Source organism: Taudactylus pleione, unplaced genomic scaffold, assembly GCF_031769625.1.
Source record: "Taudactylus pleione unplaced genomic scaffold, aTauple2 ptg000273l, whole genome shotgun sequence".
NCBI classification, from domain to species: Eukaryota; Metazoa; Chordata; class Amphibia; order Anura; family Myobatrachidae; genus Taudactylus; species Taudactylus pleione.
In genome coordinates, this window is record NW_028284675.1 from 2216818 (window position 1) to 2233951 (window position 17134).

Below are 17134 nucleotides of genomic sequence, written 5' to 3' on the forward strand. Positions count from 1 at the left end.
GTGGGGCTTGGGGGAGCTGCAATGCGTGTGAGAGAGTCGGGTTGGTGAGCGGAGCGAGGGGAAGGGGGAGTGCCGCAAAGTTCTAAATGGAGGGGGCCACAATGAGGCGGGAAGGGGGAACTTTGATGGGTCTTGCAGTGAGAGACACATGAAGGATGGGGGCTGCAATGACAACCACATGGAGGAGGTGGGCTGCAATGAAAGAAATGGAGGAGGGGGCTACAATGAAAGACATGGAGGAGGGGCCTACAATGAGGGACACATGGAGGAGAGGGTTGCAATGACAGACACATGGAGGAGGGGGGCTGCAATGAAAGACATGGAGGAGGGGGCTACAATGAAAGACATGGAGGAGGGGGCTACAATGAGGGACACTTGGAGAGGATGGTTGCAATGACAGACACATGGAGGAGGGGGGCTGCAATGAAAGACATGGAGGAGGGGGCTGCAATGAAAGACATGGAGGAGGGGGCTGCAATGAAAGACACTCTCAATTAATGAGTGTTGTAAATTGTTCTTTAAATGAATTATAATTGAAAAAATAAATATATATATATATATATACATACATACATACATTCTTTTTTCTTTAGATTTATGTGTATTATGTTTGCAAACAAGTTAAACAGTATTTCTGTCCTGTCCTAAATACTAATTACATTATTAGTAGCATAATATTTTGGATTGGGGTGCCTTGAAAAAATCATGGACACACAAAGGGTGCCTTGAACTGAAAAAGTTTGGGAACCACTGCACTAAGGTAACACATAACCCCATATAGGTGTGCAGGAAACTCTGTGATGCTGGGGTAACGTAATAAGCAGTGATGTGCCCAGCTGAACATTGCGAATTGCCCTGTAATTAGAATGTGGATTGAAGATGAATATTCCCTGATGGGAGTGGGGTCAATTATACATTCTGTTAGTAGTTTTTGCTTGTGACAAGTTGCCGCAGTCTGTAAAAAGGGAGCTTACATTCAATGCATAACTGTGATATTGATCTATGCGGCTAGTGAGCCATGGGGAACAACAGTTTAACAGTGTTATACCTTATAAAGAGTAATAATACTAAAATAACATTGTATCTGTCATGTTCCCTGCAGTAAGCTTCATAAGGAAGTCTAACCTGCATAGGAAATAAAATCAACCTCTGTTGAAATATGATTCTGAAATATGTTTAGCTCCTTAAACTTTTACATATATATATTTGGCACTGTTATTAGTAGGTTTTTTATATAAACACCTTGCACTTTAGATTTTCTGCTCTCATAAATGTATGGACAAAGCTAACCTAATGCAGAGATACAGTACTCCGTCATACAGCACAGTCATCCCTACTCAGCTCATTCTCAGTACTAGCACATGTCACAGAAGCAATGCGTAGCCTGGGGCAGGTCAGAAGCAATCTCTCAGAAGAGATCTGTTTTGTTTCTTCAAACTGCTGCAACATCAAATTAAGTGCTCCCGAACCTTATACTGCCTCAGCAATTTCCAGATAGAGCTACGGATGGCCCGTAGGCAGCATGCAAGAAGGAAACACGTGACAAACTCATGCTAATAAAAACATCCTGCTCAGACTCTACAGGGGAGAAAATAATGCATAGCTTACCATTTTTTATGTTCTCAAGATATCCAAACTTTGGGCCAGTGACGATATGTATTCTTACCCGGGGCCCTAATGTTACAGAACCTAAGGACAATAGGTCACGTGAAGACAAGGGAATTCTCCCTCCTTCTTCCACCTGGAAATTAGACCAAAAAGGCTACTTTTAAGAGAATCACATTCAACATAACAAATACATCAGCTGGCATGCTCTCCTAACCATACTAAGTACACCTATGCTAACAGATAATGAAGAACTGTATTAAGGAAGGAGTGGTTAAATCTAAACTGTCATAACATTAGAGAGCAAAAAATATGAAAAGAGAAACGGGGTGTGAGATAAGGGTGTCTACAACAGAGTGAAAAACCTTATAGTCTTACTAATACACATATTAGTATCTATATATATATATATATTCATATAGAAGTTAAAGGAAGACTCAGTCTAGCTTGGCTTACACATAAAAAAGTCCCTAATTCTGTAGACAAAGGCAGACATATTACACGTTTTGTATACGTGAACCAGGAACATGAGCATACAGGTGTTTTTGCTGTGAGGCACTTACAGATATCAGCTCTCCAGACCTAATGACAGTAAGACTCTGCCTGGCAGGTGTAATGGTGATGGTGAAGATCTGATTGTCCAGGCGGTCATTGTCCGCATTGTAAACAGTGAAGTGAAAGAGATCAGTGAGAGCCTCGTTGTCCGGGTCTGATATGGCGGAATACCTGCATGGGACAAAATGGAGGTATGTACAGTGATTGCTCAGGCTGAAGAAAAGGGCTCAGCTGTTTTCTAAGTTTTTGCTCTTAATATAAAAGTAATATGAGGGTGCTTCTTAATTATTACTACCCCCATTAAAACACCACCCTCCCTTACCATCAGACATAGGGGCATATGTATCAAAGCTTGATGTGAGATACAATTGTGAGATATATATCGCCAACCAATCAGCTTCTAACTTACATTTTGCAGACTGTGCTTAAGAAATGATAGCACTCCACAACAATGAAAATGTTTCCAATGTGAAAATAGTTACTTCTAATTGATTCCAGAATGCAAAGAATGAATATGACATTTAAAATTCTGTTAGCTCTGAGTTCCGAGATATAGCCCATTTATGACGATGTAGGGGTATTCATAGTGAAGTGGGCAGAATGGAGAGAATCTTACCAGCAATCTGCGTTCCGCGCAGAGGGGGCGGGGCCTAATGACCCAATTAAATGAATCGGTTATTTGTCCCCTCCCCTATTCAAATATATGCGATTCACGGGACTATCCACACATGATAACTGTGCACTGAGTGACAAGCATAGTGAGCGATTCCACCAAGACATTTCAGCAATGGAACAAAGATATCAGGGTCGGTGAATCACTACTGTTGGACAGTGACAAGAGATGCCCCAGAAGAGGAGTACAAGCGACAAGCAAAGAGAAAGCACCCCCATGAATAAGTCACTATATGAGATAGTACTTTCGTATGCTGTATGTTTGTTTCGTATGCTGTATGTTTGTTTTGTTTTGTGTTCTTATTTGTGATTGATTGAATTAAAACAACTGTTATTTATTTTCTATCAAGAAAATATCAGATTATTTTAAAATAGCTTTTCACTATGACTATATTACTAATGTACATAAGTAGTGTAGCTCAAAAAATAGAGCTAGTAAAAACATTCTGAAATCATTTTAGTTTTTCTTGACCTCAAATTAGTAATGTATGACTATTTTAGGAAAGGAATCAGCTCCAAACAGAGTAGTTTGGAGCTGATTGGTTGGTGATATATATTTCACAATTTTATCTCACATCAAGGTTTGATACATATACCCCATAGTCTCTCTTCTACAGTGCATCAAATTGTATTATATGCCAACCTCTTTACTGCACAACCCTTGCTATGTAGTATAATGAAGAATTGCTGTACAACGCCATACTGCTCATGAGCCCCATTGTCTCTCCCCCCTATGTGGTAGCACATCAGTTATATTTAACCAAAACTACAGTTTTTCTCAAATCAGCTTTATTTTATCTGAAAAAGGGTATAACAGTTATCTGTGTGACTTGCTAAAGCGCAACTTACTTCATCTTCCCGTTGTTGATATCCTCCATGGTGAAAAAGGAGAACTCTGACAGCTCCTCGTCCGCTTTTCCTGACTTGGCCTTAGTAAGAACACCGTACATTGGCAGGGACACAAGCTGGATTCTGAGTTTAGAGTCATGGGAGTTACTGTCCTGCTCAGAGAAAATAAGGACCATGACATACTGGTGTTGGCATTGGCTCATACAGCAAAGTTTACTGATTTCTCAGGGACTCTCTTCTATAACAAACGTTGCTACAATATTTCCTTATGTACTACAGGATGTTTATATGTCAGTAGATCTCCAGAATACTGAGCAATTACATATATTATTATAGTATATATTTGCATGATTGGTCTGCTTCCATCTTTGTTTGTGCTGCACATCCAATACCTCATTCTTTGGACTGTTACTTATTCACCATCAGAGCTATATAATATATATAACCAGTAATGCCTAAAAGGACATATGAACTGTAACATAGTCACTTTTGTATGCACCATTAACTGCATCAGTCCAGTCCAGGACATTCAGAGTATGACACAGCGCTGATTCAGTGCATCATCCTCTATATAGCACCTCACATGCTGAACAGAAAACCCTCACCTACATTGGGGTAAATTTACTAAAGTGAGAGTTTTTAGAAGTGAGTTTTAGAGGAGATGTTGCCCATAGCAACCAATCAGATTCTAGCTATTATCTTCTAGAAGGTGCTAGTTAAATGTTAAGTAGAATCTGATTGGTCACTATGGGCAACATCTCTTCTAAAACTCACTTCTAAAAACTCTCACTTTAGTAAATTTACCCCATTGAGACCTAATATAGCGCAGATGTCTGATGCCGAGGGTGATTCTCTCTGGATTGTCAAACTCTAAATACAAAAGGGGTAAAGCAGTGATTGCCATGTAACAGGACATTTCGAAAGTGATATTCACTGAAAATGAGATACGTATTTGCATGAAAAATGTTAGAATGATGGCAGTACTTAGCAAGAAGGTATACTGTATATTATTTATTTTTCCAAGACATTAATGAAATTGTGTTTTCTTAAGGCAACTATTTAGGACAATTGACTCAAGAATATAATACATTTCTCAATGCTAAAGGAAGCTGATCTGGCAGATGGTCCATGTGAAATCTGGCAGTGATAAGAGAGGACCATTGTGCCCATATCTGATGAATGTTCCAATTATTATTATTATTTTTAAAACAGCTGGAAAATACAAATGATGCTGATTTCTTCTAAAGGAAATGTATGTTTTCATTATTATACAATTCCATGGCTTCTGCTTTGTTACACTTATGGATTAAAAAAAAAACACCTGATGGTTGGATATAAATATAATAAGCAAAGTATCTCTTATATATGCAACTGACATAATTGGATGTTATATTAGTTTTCTTACTTTTAGCTTACGGTTGCTCCTACTATCAACAGAATATAAAGCTCCATTCTTAGTATAACTATTCACTTTTATGTGACAAAGACAAAAAGCTGCTTTAATAAATATCTGCAGATTAAATTACACTGAGATTCAGGCCATTGCTTCAAACTCACTGTCATCAGTCAAAAATAATGGCCTGGGAATGGTGACATCAACCGGCTACAGCTGTGTCATTTATCATTGCTTGTCTTCTTTTTTAAATGTTTTCCAAACGGCTTCCTAAACAGTTGAGAACTTGCTGGTTGTGTAAGTGGTGCCAGTTACTTGGGTCCCAGGCCTATACTTCCTGTTTTTGATAAGATTTACTATAAAATGTTTTCCAAACGGCTTCCTAAACAGTTGAGAACTTGCTGGTTGTGTAAGTGGTGCCAGTTACTTGGGTCCCAGGCCTATACTTCCTGTTTTTGATAAGATTTACTATAAAATGTTTTGAAGAGTACATGAAACAGAAAAGAAACATGACATACCGTGTAAGCAAGATTTGATCTTGTTATGATAACAGAGCTTCTGCTTGCCACAGTGATGGACAACAAAGTACCAGGGACAAGACGAGGCCCATTGTCATTTGCCAGTGATACGATAACTTTCAGAAGAGTTGTACTGGATGTGACGCCATCAGTCACTGCAATTTCCATACTGTCCTCTGTTGTGGCAGAGCCGTCATGCACATAGTATAGTTCATTTCTGCTGACGTCTTCGTATGTGAATGCATCACCTATCAAGAGATTTAAACATATTTTATCTGCCATGGATAAAACTGTAGAAGATACAAACATATCAGGATACTTTACTGTCTGTTTGGTAGAATGTAATATTCTAATGCTACCACATTGCTATTGCTGTCTATGAAAAATCTTTAAAGCAAGCAATGCTTCATTGACACTTTAGGGCTACCCAACATACTAAACTAAAGTAACTTCATATATCCATTTGACGCTTCCACTAAACATACGCCTTATTTTTCTGTACATTATTTTGCTACCATATAACAACTGCAATTCTACCTGCACTCAGTGGGGTCTGTATACCATCTTCTGACTTCATTAGGACACCATGGCGGGGTGGATCCACCAGCTCGTATAAAAGATCTTCTGGCGCGGTATCTATGTCACTCACTGCAAATTGCATCCCTGTATTACAAGTAATAGATAATACCACACTTTAGTAAATGGTCTGTCATTTATACAGTTTGGAAACAGACCATTCCACATACTCCTAACTGATTTACACTTTAAAAACCAGCAATTTATTTTTACTAATAGCTCTAGTGTCCTTTAGCCTTCCATTTCATAGCATGAAGATTGTTTTTTTTTCCTTGTAGAATTCTATGAGAATGTTGAACTATTATACTTTCTTTATGTGGCCCCATCCAGTGGCACACACAAGGGGGTTTCTTAGTGGCGAGAAACTCGCTCTGATCTTTAAGTCTCCCCAATGTTTTAAAGTAGCAATAATTTAAAAGGCAAAACCATATGGTTTTGCCTTTTAAATGATTGCTACCAATTCATTGGGAGAAGGGCAGGGGTAGACAAACTTGTATGATTGTATCTGTGAGTACAGCAGTTATGTGCACCTTTTAATTCAGTTTACACCCCCCTGTATTTAAAAGACACAATTGCTCATACCCAGGACTCAAACTCTCAACCTCATACACCAGTCAGACAAAACATGGAACTTTGCTCCTGCATAGGAAGCCCTATTTTTCTAACCATATGAAGGTAGTTGTAAATGTTAGTTTAAACCATTGGAGCTAAGCAAACTTATGTAGTGTGCAGCAGAACATTAAACATGCTGCCACACACTACATAGATCTGCTTAGCTGCAATGGTTTAAACTGACAATTACAACTCACTTCCTATAGTTAGATTTATTTGGCTTCTTATGCAGGGGCATATAGCTCCATTTGATAAATGTCTGAGTGAGGTTGGGACTTCAAGTCCCTGGTGTGGCATTCTGTGAAATGTGTGTTATAAATACATGCAGAGGCGGATCTACTGTGAAACTAATGAAGAGCAATTTTTCTTTAATGAGTGACTTTTTCAACAAAATCAATGGAGTTTTTTGTGTGTGTTATTAAAATAAGGTTATTTTAGTGATAGACTCATAAGCCAATGGGCTGAGGTACTTAGTAGTGACCTTAGACTATGCCCTACAGTAGTGCATGTAGGGGGGGGGGGTTCTAAGTACCCAGAAACCCCTTCTGATCAGTACTGGCTGCAGAATAGAGAGCTGCTGTCACTGCTGAGTGCAGTACTGCCAGGTGCCACTAGGGATGGCATGCAGCTCAGAGATGGGAGCACTTAGCGCAGCGGAGAGACCTGACTCAGGGCGATTCCAGAGATTTATCTATCTATCTGTCTATCTATCTACAGTATCTGTCTATCTATCTATCTATCTATCTATCTATCTATCTATCTATCTATCTACAGTGTCTCACTCTCTATGGTTTTTTACATCTATCTACAGCGTCTCACTCTTTGGGAGTTTCAATATCTATCTACCTACAGTGTATCACTCTCTGGGGGATTTCTACATCTATCTACAATCTCACACTCTCTGAGGGTTTCTACATCTATCTATCTAACTACAGTCTCTTACTCTCAGGGGGGTTTCTACATCTATCTATCTACAGTCTCTCACTCTTTGGGGGGTTTCTACATTTATCTATCTACAGTCTCTCACTCTCTGGGGGGTTTCTACATCTCTACCATTTGAGCCTCAAGATCCTTGCAAGGGCAGCAAGGCCCTTTGGACCTTGTTGGATGTTGCCCTATTGTTGCTGGTTGCAAAGGGGCCCTCATAACAATTCAAGCTTCAGGGCCCCAAAAATGTAGATTCGCCACTGAATACAGGGGGATTTAACTAGAAGTTATTATTAACAAGATACACACAAATCACACTATTCCTGATAGCTCACAAATTAAGTGTATGCATATTGTATAGAAGGTTTGATGTTCAAATTCCTTGCTTGGAATGTTGTTAAGTAGCTAGGTTACTAGAGACATCAAAAACATTGGTGTTCCTCAACCAATGTTTAGAACTAAACAATGTTTTAAAAATCGGTACTCCCAATGTTTCTTTCGATGTCACATCCCTATTCGCAGGTCCCTGAAAAGCAGACGGGACGATTATGAATTTGTTTTAATCATGTAATTTTGGATTGCCACATGCCCATACACACATATACAACCTCCCCCCCTTGCAAATCCTGCATATGGCCCTGCCATTATTTCCCACTTTATTACACAAGGTAAATAAGATGCATACCCTGCACTGTATTAAATACAAGATATACACTTAGTGCAAGATCTAAACCCACAATTATCAGTCACTACTCACAATTAGGGCCCTACTCACAGTTGAAATGTTGCCCCAGTCGAAGTGAGCAAATATGCCCTGAATTGTGTATCTGTGCACTTTATGCAGGACAGATAGACAACAGAGTTAGAAAGACCCTCAGCTGATACATACTGAAACATAGGATAAATGTTCTCCTTTGTAAGGTAAATTAATATATCAGTTCATCTATTAATAACACAGAAGATAGAAAACAAATGACGATTACGTTGCCCTTCAGACATATAAGAGATCTAAACCAGTGCTGACTTCATGTGTTCATGCTAAACACAGACGAGACAGAAAAAATTATAATAAAGCCATTTCTTTGCTTGCCGTACAATGCCAACCTAGGCCTGTTTCTCCCTTCACGTGTATAGCAAATAAACCAGGGCTTGTAAACACAAATTTAAGCCCACAAATTATAATATACAAAAAATATAACTAATTATAAAAAAAATGCATCACCAAAGGAGGATAATGGGATATCCATGGTTGCATAAAGCCTAGATGTAGATAAATACTAAGTACATATATTCAAAAGGATGATGTCATCTCAGATGAAACTATTATAATTATTATTATTAGTAGTATTATTATATCCCACTACAGTAAATTCTGCCACTTTTTCTTTACTTTGTGTTGCATAAACAATCATATACTGAGTAATATGTAAAGAGAATTTATTTCACCTACGAGTACTGTATGGTAAGGTGTAAACTTTGAAAACTCTTGTTTCAGATAACAAAGATAGTTTCTAAATGTGTTCTATTTAGCTGTCTTTTCTCTATTTGTGCTCCTACTGTTTGATAAATCACTTTCCAACTTAGAAGAAAAAGTGCTTGAAAAGTAAATGTCTGCTTCTGACCAATGGGGGCTCTTCCTCCTTGTGTGACCTCGAGGAAAGGGGCAGTGATCTGGAACATCGGAGGCTGCTGCTCATTTGAAAGCAAATGGATTGTAAACGGCATCTCGGCTGTTGTGAACTCCCCATCTGAAACTGAGAGGAAGAACATCAACATCAGTCAGATGATTTAATGCGAAATACAAATGTCAGCTACTTCATCATATTGGAGCAGAGCAAAGTATAGATTGTTCTTTATAAAAACAGCTGTTAGCAATAACCGATTCAAATTCATGTCTGTAAAATGTCACATGCTCATAAATATGATTAAAATGTTCATGTGATAACAATATATTAATTTTCTTACTGATTTCATTGCCCGATTTCATACTTTTAATTTTTGTGCTGTTAATGTGAAGCAGGGTATTATGGGAATTGCAGCTTCTGATAGCTGTCTTTTCTGTAGTTTAAAATGAATTTACATCCTCAGATGTTTTCATTTATTGGTTTGTATGGACCCAGGGCCATAACTAGGGTTGTGCGACATGTGCCACAGCACAGGGCACCACAGGGCAGAGGGCACTGTTTGGGTCTTGCAATTTTCTGTTTATAATCATTCTCGCTCGTAGCGTACTCTCCTTTTATCCCTGGCATCTCCTGGCCGCCCCTATTTTCTCCCTGGCTGACTGCCCCTCCATCTGTCCACCTCCCCAAGCCCCTTCAGTCACATTCTCTTTTATTTAACACATATTTAAAAAATTCTGTTAAACCCTGTACTCAAACCTATCGCATCTCACATGGCAGCCAGACAACTTACACAAGGAGCTATCTCCCACACAATTTCTGATGGCATCCCTGAATACAGCCACCATTTCTTGACCCAGGTGTTACCAGCAGTGACAAAGTAGCGGCGGTGCAGCCGATGCCTTGCACTGGGGCCCGCTGTGGCGCAGGGGCCCATAGTCGCCTGCATCCAACAGCGTCGCTGCACCCGCCACCAGTGTTCCCCGGGGCCCACAGTATTTAAGTGTAGTGCGGACCGCAGTGAGAGTGTCCGCACTACATATTAACAAACACACCGTGTGTTTGTTATAGCAGTCAGACAGACTCTCATTGGTTGCTGCGTCCACGGAGGGAGCCGGGCTGGAGCTCACTCATGAGCTCCGCCTTCCGGCTCCAGCAGTGGGTGATGAGAGAGACGTCATGACATCTCTCCCATCGTGCAGAGCGGGAGGACAGAGGAGCTGATGGCGGCGGGTGCAGGATCGGGGATTCAGGTAAGTGTGTTTTTTTTCTGTGTGTGTTTGTCTTATATATGTAGGGGGGGCACTGCATAGGGGGGACCACTACTGGGGGCACTGCATAGAGGGGACCACTACTGGGGGCACTGCATAGAGGGGACTACTACTGGGGGCACTGTATAAGGGGCACTACTGGGAGCACTGCTTGGGGAACCACTAATGGGGGCACTGTATATAGGGCACTACAGGGGGCACTGTATAAGGGGCACCACTGGGAACACTGCATAGGGGGGGACCACTACTGGAGGCACTGCATAGGAGGACTTCTACTGGGTGGACTGTATAAGGGGCACTACTGGGGGCACTGCATAGGGGGACCACTACTGGGAGCACTGTATAAGGGGCACTACTGGGAGCACTGCATAGGGGGGACCAATACTGGGGGCACTGCATAAGGTGGACTACAACTGGGGGCACTGTATAAGGGGCACTACTGGAGGCACTGCATAGGGGGGGCTGCTGGTGGAACTGTATAAGGGGCACTACTGGGAGCACTGCATAGGGGGGCCGCTACTGGGGGCACTGTATAAGGGGCACTACTGGGAGCACTGCATAGGGGGGACCAATACTGGGGGCACTGCATAAGGGGGACTGCTACTGGGGGCACTGTATAAGGGGCACTGCATAGGGGGGACTGCTACTGGGGGCACTGTATAAGGGGCACTGCATAGGGGGGGACTACTACTGTGGGCAATGTATAAGGGGCACTACTGGGGGTACTGCATAGGGGGACCACTACTAGGGGCACTGTATAAGGGGAACTGCATAGGGGGTACCACTACTGGGGGCACTGCATAAGGGGGACTACTACTGGGGCAATGCATAGGAGGGACTTATACTGGGGGCACTGTATAAGGGGAACTACTGGGAGCACTGTATAGGGGGGAACACTACTAGGGCACTGCATGGGGAGACCACTACTAGGGCACTACATATGGGGCACTACTGGGGCACTGTGTAAGGGGGACTACTGAGGGCACTGTATAAGGGACACTACTGGGGGCACTGCATAGAGGGACCACTACTGGGGGCACTGCATCGGGGGGCCCAAAGTATATTCTTGCACCTGGGCCCACCACTGGTTACCAGCACACCTCGATTACCCTTGTCAGTGAGTTCGGTTGCCACTGCAGGGTACATACTGTACATGTATCTCCCCGTTGACAATATTTACTGCATATACAGTACACTACAAGTAGCACTCTTTCTAAACCTTCAGTCAGTGATCAGCCATTGGACTCACAATGCATGAGACCACACCCCCTTTTTTGGTCACACGTCTTATGTCCCTATTTGAAAAATAGGGGGGGCGCCAGTGCTCTTTCTGGCCCAGGTCACCAAAAAGTCGAGTTATGGCATTACATCCATCTTTGAATCAGGCCCACAGTATGATAAAACACTTAGTAAATGTTGCAGTAGGGCATAAACAGACTAATAATTAAGTTGTCTGAAGGTACAAAATCTTTTGCTAAAAAAAGTACATTCGCTCCCTGATCCAGTTTCATGATCACACTTTATTGGGAACAGAAGCAAATGTCACTTGCAGGAGACCGGAGAACATTATTTACTCCAAGGACCACTATAGCCATAACACCGGCCAATAGGCATCCCGTCCTTTGCACTATTCTGTAGATTGTTGTCATGCTGTAATCGGACTCTTAGTTCAGATACATTGCTGGAATAGTTTACATTTTAATGATTTTTCTTTTTTTTTTTACATCGTATTAGAATTAATAATGTTGGCTAAACAAGGTTAAATTGCAGACAGTGGAAACATAACTTAGGAGTGTTATTACCTGTGAAGAAGAAATTCACAGATTCAGGGAGACCTAGAATAAGAAGAAGATCTGCGTTATAAAGCAGTGGAAGGCAGCACCATAGCATCATGACACAAAGATGAGTAATAGAATGAGCACACACATATGGTATATGTACCTGTAAAGGAGAAGTCCATGATTTCTCTCAGGTGTGGTGCCGCTCTCGGGGGACGGTACATAATATTTCCTTGATTGATATCGGCTTGTGTGAAGTACCTCTCCGGGGTGCGGGGTCTGTCTTTATGCTCCAGAATGCCTTCAAATTGAGGAGAAAGAAGAGCATAGATCTAATCTAAATGCACTTCTTACCACAGTATGCTGCATATGTAAATTGTGCATCTCTTTTCTTGCCCAAAGCACACTGAACTGTATTCTAAATCTACTAAGAAAGACAATAAATGTCATTATTATTGCAAGCCAAATGTTCATATGGCATTTATAATAAAGGAATGGGCATGACATAGGTGGGTATGCATGTAGTTTCAATGGCCCATGGTGGCCTAAAGTATTATAGTCAGAAATGTAGTGCAATAAATATAATATTTATTATAATATAAGGGGCAGTTATGAATTAGTGTTTATTGCACCAACTCCATGCAATTTGCCTGTGTGAATTACAGATGAAACTGCTAGAAAATAGAGGGAATGAAAGTCACCAGGACCAGTCACCATTGTGCAGTACAGACCAATACTGGTATTTTGGTATTGATACACTGCAAATTTCTCCCTGTAGAGAAGACTTAAGGTGCCTACACACTAAGCGATGTGGTCACGATGTGATATTGTGTCCGTTTTCCCCTTGAACTCTCCCTAGCAGCTCCCTGGCAGTTGATTTGGTGTTAAAAACTGACCAAATTGACCCACGATCTATCGTGCATCCTAACTATTTCCAGTGCATCGTGACTGAGATTGTCAGATCTTGCCTGCAGCAGGCAAGATCTGAAGATGCAATATACGACCAGCGGGTACACGCATCGGCAGTGTGAGTGTGAGTGGACACTCACAATTAGGAAATATTTTACACGATCTCTCGTTCTGATGCGTTGGAATCGGGTGGATCGTGTAAAATATCGCCTATTGCAGTGGTTCCCAAACATTTTGTAATCATGGCACCCTAGAGTATCAGCATTGTTTTCATGGTGAAGAATAGGTTTGCGCTTCTGTTTGTCCACATATTTACATTACATTGACCATAAACAATTTGATTTGGTGCTGGACCACCAACCTGAGGCAGCCCAGGGTGCCACGGCACACAGTTTGGGACCCACTGGCCTAGTGTGCAGACACCTTTAGAGATTTACATTAATTTATGAAAATCTGCATGTAAGTCACATGAAAACAAGTTACAGTAAATGAGAATAAATCCTTTCATTCAGTTGTGTTATGAAAAATATCTAAATCTACAGTATATTTGAAGGCTTAACACATAAAACTGAAAAAACAAATACAGGAACATACGTCTTGTACGGTACTATAAATCCATTGAGAGAATGAATCATCAATACGATACAACAACATGTATAGTGGTAATTTGGATTAACTGGATATTTTAGAAATGAAAACTTCTCAATAAACCATTTCTGTCACATGATGCTCATTACAAACATGGTCACTGATTCTTTTTTATGTCCAACACCTTCCTATGGTTTACTGTACTAACTACAGTACTTATGCATCAAAATTAGGAAAACAACAGATACAGGGCCTGATACAGCTTTGGGAATAGAGTAAGATTTAGCATGTAACTGTGAACCTGAACAAACCATGTTGCAATGCAAGGGGTGCAAAAACATACATTTAATTTTGCATGCAGGGTAAATACTGGCTGCTTTTGCATGTAGCCCACAAATGCTGCTCCGCTTTATTTTTACACTGCAATATAGATGTCAGTTTGGACACACTCCTCCCAAATCTAAATCTCTCTGCACATTTTACATCTGCCCCACCTGCAGTGCAGCATGGTTTCACCAAAATGATCAGTTAACGTGCTATGGGGCCTATTCATTAAACGTAAAAATTCAATGGAGATAATTAGCTTTAGAACTCTCATGGAGTTCTAGCTAATTATAGATGGAATTCATCATTCCACCTCTCCATAAGTATCTATTCCGAAAAGCTGTCATTTTTGCGATGACAGCTTTTCGGGAAATAGATACTTTTCCCTGCCTACACTAACTTATCGCATCTGGAAACAGTGCTGCGCATGCGCTGTTACATCTGTAAAACCAGCGTATGCGCAGCACTGCCAACAGATGCGGTAAGTTTCGTACCCCCCCCCCAACCCGCCCCCACCCCCCTCCGCTCACCTTTCCCCCCCCCCCGACTTACCTGTCCGCGCAGCAGCCTCCGGCTCCGTCCTGCTGGTCTGTCATGTGGTTTCCCTGCAGACCACATGACAGATTAGAAAAAAAAAAAAATTTTTTTTTTCTTTTTCTAAACTTTCTTGTGCTCTGCTGAGGACGGAGCAGAGCGCCGGAGGGACTCGTCGGGGGACCTGCACACGCTGATACAGGTTAGTGGATTCTGCTATTCGCCACCTCACAGTGGCGAATAGTAACTGCATCAAATTCCGAAAATTGATAATTTTTGGAATTTGATGAATACCATAATTTCCACATCCCCATACTAATGTATGGGGAGTGCGGAAATTAACACAGGGGAACTTAGCAAGGAGATATCTGTGATATCTCCTGTGTTAAGTCTGTTCATGAATACCAAAATAACGTTATTTAAGGAAAATGTCCTTAAAAACGTTATTTTAGTGTTGATGAATAGGCCCCTATATCTTACTCTATTCCCAAAGCTGAATCCGATCCATAGGTGCTGCACTACAAATCTCAGTATTACCTATCTAACTCCCCACCATTCTATTATATGTCAGATAATTATGTACTACTCTAACGTACAACCAGACAAAACACAGAAGCATATATTTAATAACCAAGTATATTACTTTGTTATATTTTGGTAAGCTATATGCCATTTAGTTGTCATTTAATAAAATACACACCACTGGTGGTAAATTTACCTATGGAGCACCCAAATAGAACAAATCAATCAATTTAAATGCAAAACAGGTTTGGCTAGGGATCACAGTGAGACAGTAATGTGTGAGGAGAATTTAATTCAGGTGACACTAGAATGAATTATATAGCAAACTCCCTGCTGTGACTCTCCACAACTTTATTAATTCCCAACATTTTAGGCAGCTACTTAATTAACTTCAATAAAGAATGATTTACCATAAATCCTTATTATTAGATGGTACTAACAGGCAATTTATATTGCTGGACTCCACTGCAACAAAGCCCTAAAAATGTACTTTTGGAAAGGGATCTTTGCTCATTAATTCCTGACAGTTATGTAATCATTATGTTATGGGGCAACATAGTTTGCTAGGGGTGGGGGGCTGTAGGGGGTTCTGAATAATGCGTTTGAGAAGCATTTCTTTAATCCTGAATAAATAAAATAATTAGACATTTTGCAGTGGGGGGCAAACTGTATTGCGTCACCTTTCCGTACATGGCAAAAGAGTTTTGTAATTTCAAAAAATTATTCACATAGCTAGCCTGCTTCTGCAAAAGCCTGACTGTCATCCGATTACTGATTAAACTCATTGTATTATTATTGGGTCAATTTTACTACTTAAATATAACACTTGTTAAAAAATGAAAGATGAGCGGTTAAGTTCTACTCGGGTAGGTTCGAATCTAGAAAACGGCATCTTATTGGCTTTCGACTCTCTTATGTTTTAGCCAATAAGATACATTTTAAATTGTGCTAACTTGGCGCAAAGAACTGTGTAGAACCGAACATCTCCATAAAAAATACAAAACATTTCTATCATTATAATTGAACTTTCTCTCACATGCTTCTTATGTTGTAATTATTATACTTTATTTTTCTATTTAGACATTATAGGGAATATCCACTTTTTTGACATGGGGTAGGCAAGGATACTCAAATGGCAAGAGCATCCCAGTCTACTAAAGCTGCATATCTATTACACGATATCGCTCCATGACTGATATCATGTAGTGTGTCCCCGGCAGTGGTGTGCTCAATGTCCTTAACGACATTGAGCACACACACTGAATGATATCATTCACGATATCGTTCAGTGCAGGCACCCTTCCTCATTCCCGAACATGCAACAACCTGACAATATCAGGCTATGAGCGACGTCCAGCGGGAGTGAGTATTGCTGGTCATTGACGCCATATCCACTGGCCGATATAATGAATGATCATTATCGTTCAAAATATCGGCTAGTGGATACGCGTTTTTTGACTACAGAACAGGTCTGGTTAATTTTCAAAGGGTATTCAGCAGCACCTGACTGTATGTGTGTCACCGCCATCCAATGACCACTGGTGTGTGCCATACTGTAGCTTGTATGTCAATAACAGTGACTTTATCCAGGTATGCTCTAACACACAATATGCACATTGATCGCAGGTTAATCATACTTGCTGATTTTTTACCAGATCTACCAGAGGGGAGGCCCAGGTGGGGGGAGGTGTAGGAGGCGTGGCTCCATGAATCATGTCATTGCAGCTCCAGCCTCCGCTATTCACAACAAATCACTTCATCGAGCCCCAGGACCACCCACTTCTCTGGGAAGGTTGTTAGATGCAAGAGGCTGGTGTACTCTCTGAGCAGTCCAGGAGAGCTTTTCAAAATTCCCACATTCCGGGTGAGCAGGCATGTC

The 17134-nt window shown here is 41.0% G+C and overlaps 1 protein-coding gene across 2 annotated transcripts in view; it reads right to left on the minus strand.

Annotated features, from left to right (window-relative positions):
* The window catches only part of FRAS1 (Fraser extracellular matrix complex subunit 1), a 539698-nt gene that overhangs the window by 86833 nt on the left and 435731 nt on the right, over nt 1-17134 (minus strand). For both annotated transcript variants that reach the window (XM_088481448.1, XM_088481449.1), the window contains exons 34-41: nt 12542-12679; nt 12403-12435; nt 9330-9461; nt 6130-6255; nt 5593-5840; nt 3682-3833; nt 2169-2331; nt 1609-1741 (exon numbers count right to left, since the gene is read on the minus strand). In XM_088481448.1, the coding sequence (XP_088337574.1) occupies nt 1609-1741; nt 2169-2331; nt 3682-3833; nt 5593-5840; nt 6130-6255; nt 9330-9461; nt 12403-12435; nt 12542-12679 (1125 nt within the window). The remainder of the gene's footprint in view (nt 1-1608; nt 1742-2168; nt 2332-3681; nt 3834-5592; nt 5841-6129; nt 6256-9329; nt 9462-12402; nt 12436-12541; nt 12680-17134) is intronic.